Raw genomic sequence first — 14,908 nt, 5'->3', positions numbered from 1 at the left:
AGAATCTGGGAGTGAAATCCAGTTTTCCCACTTTCCGAGATCTTTGAACAAAACCTTGTTAGGTGTTGGGGATGGATTAACCACGAGTTAAAGTTAAGACCGATGCTATTAAGTAGTATTGCATGATCGGCCAGAAAAGGATCTTTCACCGACAAATTAAACTTTCGTCAGTCGTTGAGCCATGTGCATAGATTATTGGCTAGTATATGTGATGGCTCACGCTTATACAGATCGCCAGTTATATTGTTCTCGTGCCACGTAACTACCATATTCTGTCCCATCGATGGCGGTGAAGAACAGCTGGTAGAATAATCGATCATGTTATTTCCCTTCCAGGTGCAGTTTCTAACCGTGTGTACAAGCTCAGTGTTTCAAGTGGTCGTCTAATCTTGGTTCATTTCGAACACAATTCCTGCGAGATCTGAAATGATCAATAGGGTACTCTGTAGAAAAAATCATTACCGAAAAGTTTCCTTCATCCACAGCAGACGGGGAATACAAGAGTCGTCGGAACGCAACATGACCACAAGTTATACCCTAGCCCGCAACATCCAACGGGCACCGTATACAAAGGCACTAATGCCGATAACCGACATAGTGATCTTCATGATACTCCGCCGTACACATCTTTTCCAAAATTCTTCCACGGCCGCCTGTGTTGCTCCAGAGTCATTTCTCATAGGGTATGAAGTCTTTGGCTCAGGGAGGTTCAGAAACCGACAGAGTGGCTTCCACCCATCCTGAGGTTGGAACTCCAGCAACCTCTCTGGTGGCACAACTTTGCGAACGTAATTATTATGTTCCATGAAGGCTTGCTTGGCCTTGTCGCCTGTTTCGCCGTTGCAAAAATAGAACCACAGGGCTCTATCAAATTCACAGACCTCTGCCGCCATCGTGTCCGTATACCGGAGTATCCTCCACGAAGGTCCTTCGAAAAAGCGAAAGACCGTCGCCATCATGGACTTGTGCCACCCTTCCACGTCACGAGTATTCAGGATGACTTTAGCTTCTGGATATGCGGCTATTAGTTCGTCGATGAAAAGACAGCAGGGAGTATCCAAGATTGCCTGGACCAGGCCATGGGACATGTCAGCAAATGGGTAAAACTATTAACTAGTTGCTCAATTGAGGTATCAGAGCAAACCTACGTCAAAGTCACTTGTCAACTGGTCAAACTGCTCGAGTCCAAAGCTGTGCCCTTCACCTTTGAACTTCCAGTGTAACGCCTTTGTCCACAGCGGCAGATGTCCCAGTTCCACGCGGTCCATGAAATCATAAGGCCGAAATCCGAGCTGGCATAGTGCGGCGTTAAGTGCTTCATCCATGTTTAGTGAAACTCCCATCTTCCTACGATGGGACTATAGAGTCTTACATTTCGTTCCAGTGCGCCCTAACCCCAACGCCAATACTTTCATTGGTCGTCGACGGCCCGACCCCTTGTGGTCTTCGAAGCGAGAGTCATGCTGAGAGAATTTTTCGTCTTGCATCATGGATAGATACCCTTGACAGATACGGTCCATAGGTGGCATATGTAGCCTTTTGGGCCGGCGATGGCCCAGATTTTATCAGCTGCTACATATCATTACCCACTTCACTCCATTTCCCGATTGAGGGCGTTCATCACGTATGGTATCCACCATAACTTTCGATTTCGTATATGCTTCTGACTGGTACTACCACATGTTTCGTGTTTCTGCTGCATGGCTATGTAGACTGGAGGTAATTCATCAAAGGGGTATGCCGGTATTTGTCGGTGAACATGCAATGGTAAGCAAAAGCCTATCATCTGCATGCGCTGAAGGGTTAAATGTGATGTATAACGCACAGTAGCCAAAAGGAGTAATGCGAAGCCTAGAGAGAAACCTGCATATATGGTTCACCTTGGTACATAGTTTTTTTGCTGGCGTGTAAACAGCCACAGTGTAGCCGTAGCCTTTCTCCAAAGCTCCCTGTTGGTCGCGCATCTACACCTTCTTTTAACGACATGCTGGGCTCACGTCTAGGCTAGCTTCAGAAACTCTCGAAAATACGTATATATATCAACACTTTGTCTACGGTCGAGGGTATCAGCTGCATCTTAACCCTGCCTACCATAATTGACACAATATCTCTTCAGACATCCTCAGCAATGGAGTCAGCTATTATACGATTCGCCCAGGCGAACATCGGCCACGTTCGCCTGGCTGGCTTGTTCTTTTGCGCACTCTACGTGGCGGTGCGGTTATCATGTCTGATATGTGCAACTGAGACCAATTACTGGATGTGGATGATATGGATCTTTGAAACCCTCTGGACATGTAGGTTCTCAATTCTATCGAAATTGGTCACATGGATAGTGTTTTGTCTAACAACAGTCGTACATCCTGCCGTGGCTATCTATAGACCAGTCCCTGACCATAGAACTTCCTAGACGGATTGGGCAAACGTCAAAGCGGCTTCATCTAGCCAGGAATCATGCGTTGCCTTCAGTAGACATTCTGCTGCCGTGCTGTGGTGAACCAATAGATATTATTCGCGATACCATACGCGCGGCGTGTGTCATTGATTACCCCCAATCCGCATTCCGGATTCTCGTCTTGGATGATGGAAACTCTCTCGAACTACGACAGTCGGTGGAAGAGTTGCGCCATACCTGGCCAAACCTTCTTTACTATAGCAGAGGAACTAAACCGAGCCAGAAAGTCTTTGCGAAAGCAGGAAACCTGAACATTGGCATATTTGATATCCAGGGAGCAATGGACAAGCCGCCCGAGTTTATCGCCTCGTTCGATTCGGACTTTCTGCCTGCTCCCAACTTTCTGCGAGCCACGCTTCCTCATCTGTTGGGCGATGAGAATGTTGGACTTGTAGCTGCCAGGCAAGACTACTATAACCTTCCCCCAGGGGATCCGCTTGGTCAAAGTCTGGCAATTTATTGGGAGGTATTTTTGCCCAGGATGAACGAAATGGGGACGAGTATAGCATCAACTACAGGATGTGTTATGCGCCGCGATTTAGCCGTCAAAGTGGGCGGATTCCCGACTGTAAACGAAGTGGAGGATATCACTCTATCGATGACTTTGCCAGCGTATGGGAAGCGTGTCGTAGCCCTCGACGAAATGCTGCAGCTTGGACGCGTGCCATCCTCGTTGGAAGGTCATGTCCGGCAGAACCGACGATGGATCACTGGCTTGACACAGCTGATCGCTACTCCCTGGGCACCATCCAGGCAGTCTATCCCGATTTTGTCGAGATACTACATGGCTTTGTCTGGGATTCAGTGGCTTTGGTCACCTCTGAGTCAGAGTGTCGGTTGTGCAATAATCGCTCCTGCGTTAATATCACGCCAGGCGCTTGTGCCACCCAATCTACTCCAGGTCCAGACCCCATTATCATTGGTAGCTTTCGGACTCGTTTTCCTGTACGAATGGCTCAAGGCTGCAGCAACCGGGTTTCGCTTGTCCGCATTTGCTCATCTTTATGATCTGTGGTTATGTGCAGGTAGGTCTGCCCGTCTATCAACCCGATAAAGATAGATACAACGTACTGACAACCGCCAAAGACCGACTGTATACTCTCATTCAATATCATATTCTCGGTTCACAGGCTGGTAGGTCCTTAGTGACTGGCAGTGCCGAGAACAACTGGAACAATCCCACCAAAGTTCCCACGCGAATGAGACAGTTGAAAAGGGATCTATGGGATTCCGGGGTTGGCTTCAACGTCCTTTTCGTGTTTGGTGCCCTCGTGGGGGTTTTCCATTCGGTACTGGGCGCTATCGAGAGATATTCCGATTGGCAGTTTCATACGATGACCACCTTGCTGTACCCTCCTGTTGTTCTTATGTGCTACATAAGTCTTACCTGTCACCTAGTCCCACTGTTATGCGTGATATGGCCGCCTCAGTATCCTCCTCGGAAAGCAGTCCTACAAACTCATCCGAGTGACCCCCGTGCCGTATTCCCCTCGGAGGCAGTTCGACAGTACAACGTGCGCCAGAGGCATGCGCCTCTCGGTTATCGTCGACATCTAGTATTAATTCCGGTTTATGTCACGTTCATGACCATGTTTTATTTTTTGTATCTGTGAACTCGTGGAGGAAATGTGGTTGATGTCACTATTGGGGGATAGCAAGCCTGAAGCGAGATGACCGTATATCCCGCAGAGGGCTGATAGAAATTGAATGCAAGATTAGGCTGGCCATGTGTAGTCTAAAGCCCATACAAGAGGGGAATAGGAGAGAATGGTAGATATCCCCACTCCAATTGATCCCACAAGCCCAGTGAAGACTGGGGCACATCCTGATTGGGAAACATTTTACAGTAGGACCAGTCGCTCCGGTACAGGTAAGTTATCCCCAGGCTACTGACAAATGAGGCTATATAGAGCACCGTAAGTACCCTAACATCCTAGCGGTTTCAATCGTCTTAAAGGGGTACTTTAATCTTATCTGGATTCCTTCAAGTTAAACCCAGGCGTATCGGGAAAATTTACTTAGTCATAATGACTCTTTTATAAATGGTAGGACCGAAGCTATAGTAAATTGGAAGGAGAGCAATTCTATTTTTCAATACATGGAACAAGGTGGTAGACCTTGATCTTTAGAAAATATACAGAGCCGTGTGAAATCAGGAAGATCCTAAGATCTTTGCGTACGCATCCTCCACCTCTTTGGCAATCTCCAGAAGTGTGACGATGACGATTTGATGAGTAATGTTGGGCAGCTTATCCCGTTGAAGCCCAATCCATTCCAACGGTGGTGTCGCCTCTCCCATATCGCGGAGTTGGGGGGTCTCGATCACCGGCGTTTCCAGCGCCACATACGTATACCTCGATTGCGGGACGTTGACAACCGCCGTGATCTTCTCTTGCGGCTCATTCTTGTCGCCGCTGCCTTCCGCATCAAACGCGCCAGTGATCCGGACCGCTGATGGGGGCAGCGGCTTCCCGAGTCGAGTAGCCAAGGCACGAGAATGAGTCTCCCACATATCTCGGATGAAACTGATGCGGGAGTAGTTCCAGCCAACATCTACCTTGCCCTCGAATGTACTCTGGAAGATATACTCAATCTGCTGAGAGCCCGGGACCTGCCAGGTTTGCATGCGAGCCACAAGTCGAGGCACCTTAAGAATAGTCCCTCCCCTGGATCCGGTGACCCGATTGGCGATTTCATTCACAAGCAGCTCTTCTGTATCCATAGGGCCGGACCGCACGACGTTCGAAAGCGCGACACGAAGCTGGCCTAGAGTTAGACCTAATGCGCTGTGTATTTTGTTGTCCTGCAAAGAGACATCAAACCGAGCCTGCGCATCATGCGCCTCCAGCTTGAACACGTGATTATCGAAGAATGAGCTTGGGAAAACCCCTATGCTAACAGTGTTGATACTAACAACAACTCCGGTATGCAAGGTGATTGGTGCCGTCTCGATCTTATCTTCTTCCTGTTTGGAGATTTCCCTGGACGAGACATCCGCCTTGTCCGAGAAGGTCGACGTTTTCCGGCGCAGGTAACGTTCCACATCTCGTAAAGATGCTTCGTACGCTGCCTGCTTGTCTTGCACAAGTCGCTGCCATGCCTGGTACAATGCCAGCGACTGTGATGCAGTCAGGCTTGTGCAAAAGACTTGCACTTTGTCCCCATCCAGTATGCTGAAAAGGCGCTCGCCAGGAGCGTCATCCGTCTGCCGAACATTGTACATCAAGAATGCAAAGCTGGAGATGTGAGCTATCAAGAATGGTTGATAGTCAAAAGAGACCTTGACCTGTAGCTGAAGCCAAGATATGGACGCCTGAATGAGAGGCGTCTTGTTAACCTGCTGACTATTTGGCCAATTAATGGACGTGGCTATTTTGAGACTTTGAAGTTCAACCAAACCGCTCATTCGGCCCTTGCTCTCGATCCCTAGTGTATTGAAATTGATGCAAAGAGTTTGCTCCCAGTCGGACGTCTTCTTCGAGGACAGCCATAAGTCATTGATGCCGAATTGCGCTTTTCCTAGCGTAGACCCCAAGTCAAGTTGTATTTCCAACTTCTCGATCGAAATCGTGGTATTCCATGGGAAAGCGGGGGTTGCTGCGACTTGTTGATATCGCTGCACGATATATGCCTGCGTCTCCGTGGGCTGTGGCTCGGGTGGAGGGGCAGTATCTACCTCTTCACTTGAAGGAACCCAAATTTCACGGAAAAGCAGAAGATCTTGAACCTGCTTCGCATTGAGCGCAACTTCCATCGGACTCACTCTCAGAACGACCGAGATCCCTTTCGACCTTCCTAGGTGTTTGCTGTTCATGAGAGACATGACCATAGACTCAACCTCAAAGCTCGCGGTTGACTCATTTGAGTACACATGTTTCACTGATGCTTGCAAAGAGTTGAAAGCCACCAGGAGTGCTAGGAACCGCTCTTGATCATCTGACTGGACGGTATTGATCGTCACATAGACACTGTCAAACCGCGTCGTAGCTGCTACTCTAGCTATGGGTTGGCAGCTTAAACTGAACTCCTGTTTGCAAATCAAGATGCCTACGTTCACCTTGCACCGTCCTAGAATTGAACCCGGACCTTTGTCATCAAGAGGGGCTTCCTGCATCAACTTTTGCGATTGCAACATCATGGCATTAGACGGCCTCCTGGACTTTGGTTGGTCGCCCATGGCTTCCTTTATAGTAGCGGTCATCTGCTTGATCAGGGGAACGAGACTGGGATAGAGGACATTTGTAGAAGCATCGACCTTCAGTTCCGCGTTCAGAGCAGAGTCATCTCGCCCGTTATCTTCAAATTGGACTTTCAGGGCCACTCCTGGAGCCCTGAACGTTGCAGTGGCTGTTCCATCTCCTTTAATATAGTGGCCATAAGTAGACCCTGGAAGCCTGCCATCCTTCAAAGGTGGCGCTAGCATTGCCTGTGTATCATCTGCGTGCCGCCCTCGTAGAGACATAACGGCACCGGCGAAATCAACGTCTATTAGAACGGAGCGGAAGCGCTTATTTCCAAAAAGTGGCCGGTGTTTTGTGCTATCATCAGATGGCTTTGTCACCAGAGTGGCGTTGGCCTCCCGAATAGTTCGTGCAGCAGAAGCAAGAGAGTTCCGGATCACGCTCGCTGGCAAAATGAAATCAGAAGTAGCACGTATGTCTAAAGATTTCCCTGCAGCTTGGAAGGCTAGTCGAACCTCCTTTCCGGCTGAGGAGTATGCCACATTGAAAACCAATTCTGGCAATAGAGCAGAATTGAGCGATCGTTTTCGTCTATTACCAGAAACTGGCACCATCTGCAACTGTACATCCTCAATTCGAAGCTTGGCGGCATTTGCTTTCTTGTTGGACAACTCCACACGTTTGATGGAGAACACCAGATCATCAGGTCTACGTCCAGATGCCATCGGCGGTACACCTGCCATGTTCCATCCAATCTGAATATCGTTGAAGTCAAGGGAGTACATGGAGTCGAACAGTCCTTCGGAGGAGGCGCTATCCGCAACGTTGATGCTGGGAATCTCCTGTTCCTTGCTTTCCGTGTGGCCGCGGTGTCGCAGTCTTTTGAATCGCTTCACCTCCTGAGAAAGATCTAACGTTTTTATGCGTTCCTGCAAGTGGGCGGCCATATCCACCACTAACGCGGCGGTCTCTGGGAAAAGCTCGACATCGCATCCTTTGCTGGTCAAGTGGAACAATCGTCTAGTTTCCCCACTCTCTCTGGTCGTCGAGGTACCCTGAAGCTTAGCGTCAATTGCAAAAGTACAGTATGAGCGGCTCCGATGCGCGTCCTCCTTCCTCAAATCAAAGCTTATGTTCGATGTATCGATATGAAATTCCGGGTATTCCAAGGCATGTCCTGCCTTGAGGCCGTTGTCTAGGTGAAGGCGCACCATACCGAGGCTAATATCCATGTCAGCGGTATAGCTCTTGCCGTTCAACCCTGGCGCCCTGGCATGAATGGTTGTTCCCGCCATCGTCATGCGTGCTTTGTACAGAATGCTGTGACTCTTAGACACGTTCTTCTGCTGTGGAGGAGGTCTCTTCTGGGCGATGTTCTCATTGAAATGTAGCCGCAAGACTTCGAGACTTTGCTTCAGATCGTCAAGCAAATGCGAGATTTCTGGCTTGGATAGGGCACCCAGAAGGCTTCGCACAGCGCTGGCCTCTACTCTTATCAATTCAATAGTGACATCCACTTCCACATCAGTGCGAGTCGAGGAGACGTCAGCAATGACTCGACCATTAATAGGAGGTATCTCCAATGTCGAAAGGGAACGCCACTTGCCGCCTTCGCTTGATAAAAGCGTATGTGCGTTCTTCTTCACGTCAAAGTCTACTTCGATTTTCGATTCCAGTTTCGGTGTGATTGAAGTTCGTGCCACTTCTCCAGCGATGACATATGTCAGCGATGGAAGCACACAAAAGCTCAGTCGGTAATCGTCCAGGAACATGGCAACGTGGAAGTTATTGCGCACTTGCTTCTTCGAAGGATTTTTGTCAAGCGGCTCATGTGATGGTAATTCCACACTATTCACAAGTTGTTGTATGAAACGAATTTCATCCTCTATCAACCGATCAGCAGTATGTGCAAGGCCCAGCACATCTTCCCTCATGTCATAGCGGAGCTTCCTGCAAGAACCAGCAATCTTCCATTCGTGATTCAACTCTACCTCGTTTTCTTCAGTTGAAAGAGAACAGTACATATGAGGATTACTAACTTTCCAGAGCATGAGAGCTTTGGAGGCGCTAGAGAGTTCAGAGAAGCAAGCTTCGGAGCTTAACAACAAGCTCATAATTTCCGGGGTTTCTGCGCTGTGAGGTTTCTGCACAAGCGAGCTCCTGAGAGCTTTACCGGTCAACGCTAGCTTTATATTGATGCCATCAAGGATGACTGACCCCAGGTCAGCTCCAAAGACAACCTGAATTTCGGTGAGCTTTTCTGGGCCGCTGCCACGACTCTGGGGCGGAGGGGTAGATTCCAGTGTGACTGTAGACATTGTCTTCAGAACTCCTTCCACCAGATCTAGGATCTCCCATCGTAAATGGAGGCCAACGGAAGAGCAATATGACTGTATGACTACTGCCTCCTTGAGCCGGCGCTCTTGGTCTGTCAATGGTAGTTCACTAGGCTGAACTGAGACAGCAGTTGACAAATCCTCGACAATGAAATCACTCTCTTTCGGCCCAGGGTCGATAGAGAAGCGAAATAGCTTCACCGTAGAAGTGAACATTAAGGTTGTCAAAGTCTTCTCGGAATCGGAATCGGAATCAGAGGTGTTCCATATCCTTCGCATCACATAACTCTTCTCAACATGGGCTAGATCCCAGGCTCGCCATTGATCAAAATCAGAGAGCACAACGGTTCTAGCGTTTGCAGGAAGCACAAAATTATCGTGGAGGCAGTTGGCTGTCAACACCTGGCGCTGATCCGGCGACATATGGCAGTAGACATTTCGCAGGCGTGAGATGATTTTCCAGGAGTCATGCTGTCGCAGATGGGAACGTGCAACTCTAAGCACGTATGATATACGAACAAGAAATGTTGGATCTGGAATGCCCGTAGCTCGTTGGGTAAGGAAGTGTATGAGATACTGCAAGCGCCTGTTTCCGACTGATGAGCTTTGTTGGAATGAGGATGCAAGGGAATCCGACATTGTAGTTGTTCGGCGGACTAGAGAGGCGAGGTGCTCCACGGATTTCGTCGAGGTCACAGTATCGAATGACCTGACTTGAAAATTGGATCTCACGTTGGGATTCGCCACAAGCCAGAAGTTCATATCGCCAAAGATACAACTGAATTCGGCTTTTTGTTGGCACATCTCAGAACTGGTACCCTGGACAGATATCGAAAGATTGCTTGCTGCCGCATGCACAATGGAGCTTTTGTTTATGCCCGAAAGGAGATCGCCTTTTTGCCTCTCCACCTTTGTCCTTAATTCGGTCTGCAAATGAGACACTTCGATTCTATACTCGTCACAAGAACAGATGTCGCCGTTCGCAGCTAATTCAGAATTGACCAGATTGACGAGTATTGAAGGAGCTTTAATGGCAACATTGGTGCATGTCTTTGGCTGCCTCATGGACTTCTCATACCCCACAATGTCTGATATGACCTCTTTCTGGAGAGCATCGATGATTGCAACCGGCGATTTTGGTTGAAATCGCTCAATGAAGGCGGACAGAATGTGAAGGAATTCAGGGGAGCAAGAGCCCCTAATCCCAACCGGTAATTCAATAGCAATGTTAGTATACGTCGTCACATCACTGTCGGAGAAAGAGAAGAACGGGTCGACATCCACAACGGGAGGGTTACCCTCCGCTGAACTACCATCTTTGCGCAAGACCTTTTCCGAAGGAAGCCGTGATGTATCAAGGATGGTCTGGTGGAGAGAGAATTCCGGCATGACCCACGCATTTGACACACCAGGTATGTTTACTGATCCATCCCTGGACGGATCCTGATGCTTGGATGCTGTAGGGGTCGAACCGACTGTCGCTGCCCGATGCAGCTTTTGGTTCCTCTCCATTCTAGATGGCATATTAGTTGGTCGCGTGGGCGTACGTGTTTCTCGTTTAGGCACGCTTTTCACGCTCAACGTGTCTTGCAGAACAAGAAAGCTTCTCGAGCTTAGATTGCTTCTGGCTGCAGAAAGGCGTCGCCTCGGTGGTGGCAAGGACTCTAGGCCGGAATGTCTTGAAATAGGCTCGGGCATTGTAGGTATAGGAATAGTCGGTGGTACAGAGTCGTCCTCATTGTGCTGCAGCGAGTCAGGATCCATGTCCTCCCAATCCAGGAGGAGCCACGGCGTTCGCTGTGTTCTTCTATCATGCACCTTGATATGCTCCTGTTGTAGTTTCCGGCTTTCATTTATGTCACTTCTTCTTTGAACCATCATTATCTTCAAATTAGACTGGAAAAGCGCGAGAGGCGTGATTTCCGTATGCAGCAGACTTCCAAATCGACCCAGGAACTGGTAATCAATTGCGGCAATGGATAAGTCCGGAATAAGGAGCTTCAGCCGCTTAGAAAACTTTGCATTTGCCAGATCATTGAACTCTGTCGTGATCGGTCCAGACATAACCATCAGTGCAGCTTTGTCTAGGAGAACAGAAAGATGAATAGAATCAACCTTGGCCCGTAAGAAGGTGACATCGTGAAGCTGAATCGGAGACAATGGTGGAAGCGCATTTTCCTCATTGTCAAATGTCAAGTCGAAGCTTTGCAAAGCTGCTACAAGACAGCTCAGAAATTCGGGCGAGCATTCTCCGATGATGCGACCAACTCCAAAGTCCCAATTGCAGACATACGTAGGTTCGGCAGGGGGCAGCCCGAATAGACGGTGGCCGTATATTGAAACACCATCGATGAAAAGTTGGGTTTCCGCGGGAAGGACTCTCTCCTCTATCTCGCTAGATTCTAAGGCCACCTTGAGAGGGGCAAGGGAAAATTGCAAGTCCATGTAGTAATTGGTGAATCGAAGGTCAGCCTCCAGCAAAGGTGCGGTAAGCCTGAGACAGTCGGAGTGTCCATAAATATTTCCTGGAAAGAGCGCGCAAGGACTGTTAACTGTTACGTGCAAGATCACATCAAGGTCGTTTGACTTCTTATTTGGGTTGACTCCGCCATGCGATCCAGACTCCTCCCGCTGGTATGCGTGCTCCTGGTACTCCTCTAGAGTTTTGAAATGCATTTCCTCTCCAAAGTAGTTCTCTCTGATTGTCATAAAAGACCGTATCAAGAACCCAAACAGGTAAAGCCTGGGAGAAAAGCCATCAATGTTCAATAACAACGTATCTGTCAGCTCCGGGGATGTTGATAGATAGTAGTTATATGAACCATCAATGAAGAGGCTTTCCAAGGTGGCAGTCGATTTATCTTGCAGAAAGGCATGTAGCGTGTCCCACACTGGAGTCAGATAGTCTATACCTCCATCCTCCAATTTGACGCTGAACCCAACGGCGTTCTGCTCAGGCTGATACTTGCTCAAGGGGATGCTGATGTCGGAAATGAGTGTCGTGCCCTTGATAGCCAATGAGCGATTGTCATTCAAGTCCGAAGGGTTGCTGACAATGTTCATATCATTGACGTTCAGAAACAAGCGGAAGTTGTCAAAGGACAGTTTGAGCTTATATATGAACGGCACAAACGTGTGATAGTCCTGTGGAGGGCCCGACGCCCAGTCAGAGACGAGATCGGTAACAAGGAAAATATGATCGCGCAGTAGAAATAACTCCATATCGGTGCTTTTAACGTCGAACACCCAGGTCCGAAGGCTGTTCCAAGATAGCGGCACGGAGAGATCGCAGCTAACAAGTTGTCTAGGACATTGCCACAACAGCGCATGATTGACACTGGACAACATTTTAGTATCTCGAAGATCGAGGTCAAGCTGGCTATGAAACCCTGAGGCCGACGCCACCATATCCATAGCATAGTTTATGGTGGAATCGCCCGCGACACGGAGCGAAAGCCATCCAAAAGGGCGTATGTCAGGTCCTATATGGCCTTTATCCCCGTCTCCTGCGCGCGACTGCCTTCGACTTGATTGCTTTCGTAGTTTGGAAACACCTCGTATTGCGTCAGCACGGCCTTTCCACTGCCAGTCCTTCGAAGGCTCCCGGGTCGGGATACGCAGTGTCAACTCTTCATTGATCTCTATTCGTAGGCGAAATACAGAGTTCTTTCTCAGCTCCCCGGGGGTCAGCGGATCGACCGGCTGCGAGCTTTTGTAGGCGTTTGGGAAGAATATGTTTTGCAAGCCTACTCGCTCTCTATCAGCCCAGGGGCCATAATTGATAGTGCCGCCGCCAATCTTCACATCGATACCCCATTCCGGAGGCGGTGCGCCATTGATATTCGATGCCGAAGCTGAAGGTGCCGGTGCCGGTGCCGGTACACCCGGGGACGGCTTGACACAACCAGGGATATCCCAGTAGTATGCCACAGTTATGCTAGGACTGTCAATCAGTGTGGAAAACCTGGCATATTCGACGGGATTCCACTCTTCGTGGTCATCCTGGGAGCTTTCATCCAAATATCGAGAAAGACCAACCCAGCGTGTGTCATCGGGCATTTCGGCCGAGCTTCTAGGGGCCGCCTCTGGGTTTTTCTCATGTACGTGGAATGACTCAACAGAAGTCTGGAAGTACGGGATAAGATCACGGATACTGTGCCAGACCCTGCGCTTTTGCAGCTGGTAGTTGAAGATCGTGTCACGTTTGCGTTTCGTTTCCATTTGCTCAGACCGGCTAGAACCGAGGCTTTTCGCAGCAGCGATCTGATTTTGCTTAAAGTCGGGGTTGGGTCGCATCTGTATGACCGGGTGAGTGAAGTCAAAGGAAAACATTTGCCGGTAAAGGTCGAGGGGACCAGAATCGCAGGCTTCGATCAACCCCGTGGCGCCATCGAAGATGGCAGTTAATACAGATCTCGTATTTTCGTTGCCCATGACAATAGCACCTTTGTCACACTCGATCTTTATGGGCAGGAGCCGGAGTAATCTCGATAGGCTCTCCCCTACCTCTTGCCCATTGCCATCTGAAGCCGCAGACGCAGCCGTCTCCTTCATCTCGCTATCACGACGACTGCCATGAAGATCAGACGCCTGGTCAGGAGTATGCCCCGCAGAGCCATCCATTGTATCATCTTTCAATCGGGAATCCAGAGTATTGCTTCCAGGATACTGCGGTCTTGTGAACGATGGCGCGGGCGGTGGGGGGCTGAAGCCCGCAAGAATACCTTCGTAGGCTGGAGTTCGATTGTACACAAACCACTCCAGACCGTATAGTTTGGCAGTAATGCGACAAGGAAGCGAGTTCGTACTCTTCAGCCCCCCTTGTTCCCCTCGATCGCTACTGTTGCTCGCGCTGGCACCGGTGGTTCCATTTTGTTGGGGTTCATCCTCTGATTGTTGATTGTCGGGTCTACCATTCGCAAGGTCCGTTCGCCTCACAGAGCGTCTCCAATAATGCCATGTTATAAAGCCCCCATGCACAAAGATAGTTTCGTTCACCCCATGGTATCGGATGCCTTTGAAGAAAACCCTCCCTCCCAATAGGGAGATCTGAAGCGCACGGATGTCGACATAAGCACGATAGTAATGCCATGTATAAGCGCGGATTCCGTATGATAAGAGAGTCGCAAAGAGGCGGTTGAAGTAGAGAAGAAAGAACAATACGCTGGGAAGTATTATCGTTAGCGGGTCACATTGTAGAGAAAGGGGAGAGAAAGGATAGAACCCACAGGATGCAGGAAACAATGAGCTCAAGGAGGAAGAACCTGAATGAATATTAGTCATTATAGAAGAGACGCGACAGCAAAACTGACCAGTTGAAGCTTGGATCCGGTGTCAGGGATAAAGCTGTCAAGCTTGTGCTGGCCATGTCGCAATATCCTCCTACCAGAACCCATGTACTTCGGGAGCATGGTGACTCTGCGAAACAATCACTGCGCCATCAATGAGAGCCGGAATTGGAAGGGAAGCATAGTTAAACAGCACAGAATATCCGCGACAGTATCTCCAGGAAAATCGAGCAAGGCAAAGAAGGCCCTAGATTTCTTGAAACTGAGGCTGGAATGGCGGCTTGGGTTCACAAAAAGAGAGTGGAGAGGACGGGGAAGCTCCGACGGAGGGACGGGCGGCGGACGCGCACTAGACCAGCTTAGCTCAGACTAGGCTGCCGTCACGGAACCAGTCACAAAGTGTCAGTAGGCGGTGTCTCAAGCTAGAGCGGAGGGATGGGCCTGATGGATAAGGATCCCACCCCCGATGTCCACGCAATATTCACCGCACGACCTTGCTTTCCCTCCCACCAGTCATGCGAGGGAGCTCTTCGCTTTGGGAGGTCTTGGGAAGTTTTCAGTTCCACGATTATACCTGTCCGATGATCATGTCTGGCGCTTGGTGACATTTCTGATGGTCTGAAACGGAATGCTTTACCCGCGGACACT

General features: G+C 49.3%; 3 protein-coding genes across 3 annotated transcripts; 1 reads left to right on the top strand and 2 right to left on the bottom strand.

The window, feature by feature from the left end:
- Positions 1-530: 530 nt before the first annotated feature.
- On the bottom strand, positions 531-1,325 carry BDQ94DRAFT_172943 (sulfotransferase family protein; the record flags this gene model as incomplete). Its single annotated transcript, XM_026772054.1, has 2 exons — positions 531-1,067; positions 1,149-1,325. 2 exons carry the CDS (start codon positions 1,323-1,325, stop codon positions 531-533), a joined length of 714 nt encoding a protein of 237 aa, XP_026623590.1.
- An 803-nt stretch (positions 1,326-2,128) lies between these two features.
- Positions 2,129-4,068, top strand: BDQ94DRAFT_161322 (glycosyltransferase family 2 protein; the record flags this gene model as incomplete). Its single annotated transcript, XM_026769366.1, has 3 exons — positions 2,129-2,297; positions 2,383-3,480; positions 3,542-4,068. 3 exons carry the CDS (start codon positions 2,129-2,131, stop codon positions 4,066-4,068), a joined length of 1,794 nt encoding a protein of 597 aa, XP_026623589.1.
- A 539-nt stretch (positions 4,069-4,607) lies between these two features.
- BDQ94DRAFT_172941 (putative fermentation associated protein (Csf1)) lies at positions 4,608-14,340 on the bottom strand (the record flags this gene model as incomplete). Its single annotated transcript, XM_026772053.1, has 3 exons — positions 4,608-14,136; positions 14,201-14,236; positions 14,285-14,340. 3 exons carry the CDS (start codon positions 14,338-14,340, stop codon positions 4,608-4,610), a joined length of 9,621 nt encoding a protein of 3,206 aa, XP_026623588.1.
- Between the last annotated feature and the right edge of the window lie 568 nt (positions 14,341-14,908).

Source organism: Aspergillus welwitschiae (assembly GCF_003344945.1).
Source record: "Aspergillus welwitschiae strain CBS 139.54b unplaced genomic scaffold BDQ94scaffold_29, whole genome shotgun sequence".
Classification (NCBI taxonomy): Eukaryota; Fungi; Ascomycota; class Eurotiomycetes; order Eurotiales; family Aspergillaceae; genus Aspergillus; species Aspergillus welwitschiae.
The sequence above is the reverse complement of the archived record's forward strand: the minus strand, read 5'-3'. Positions and strand labels throughout refer to the sequence as shown.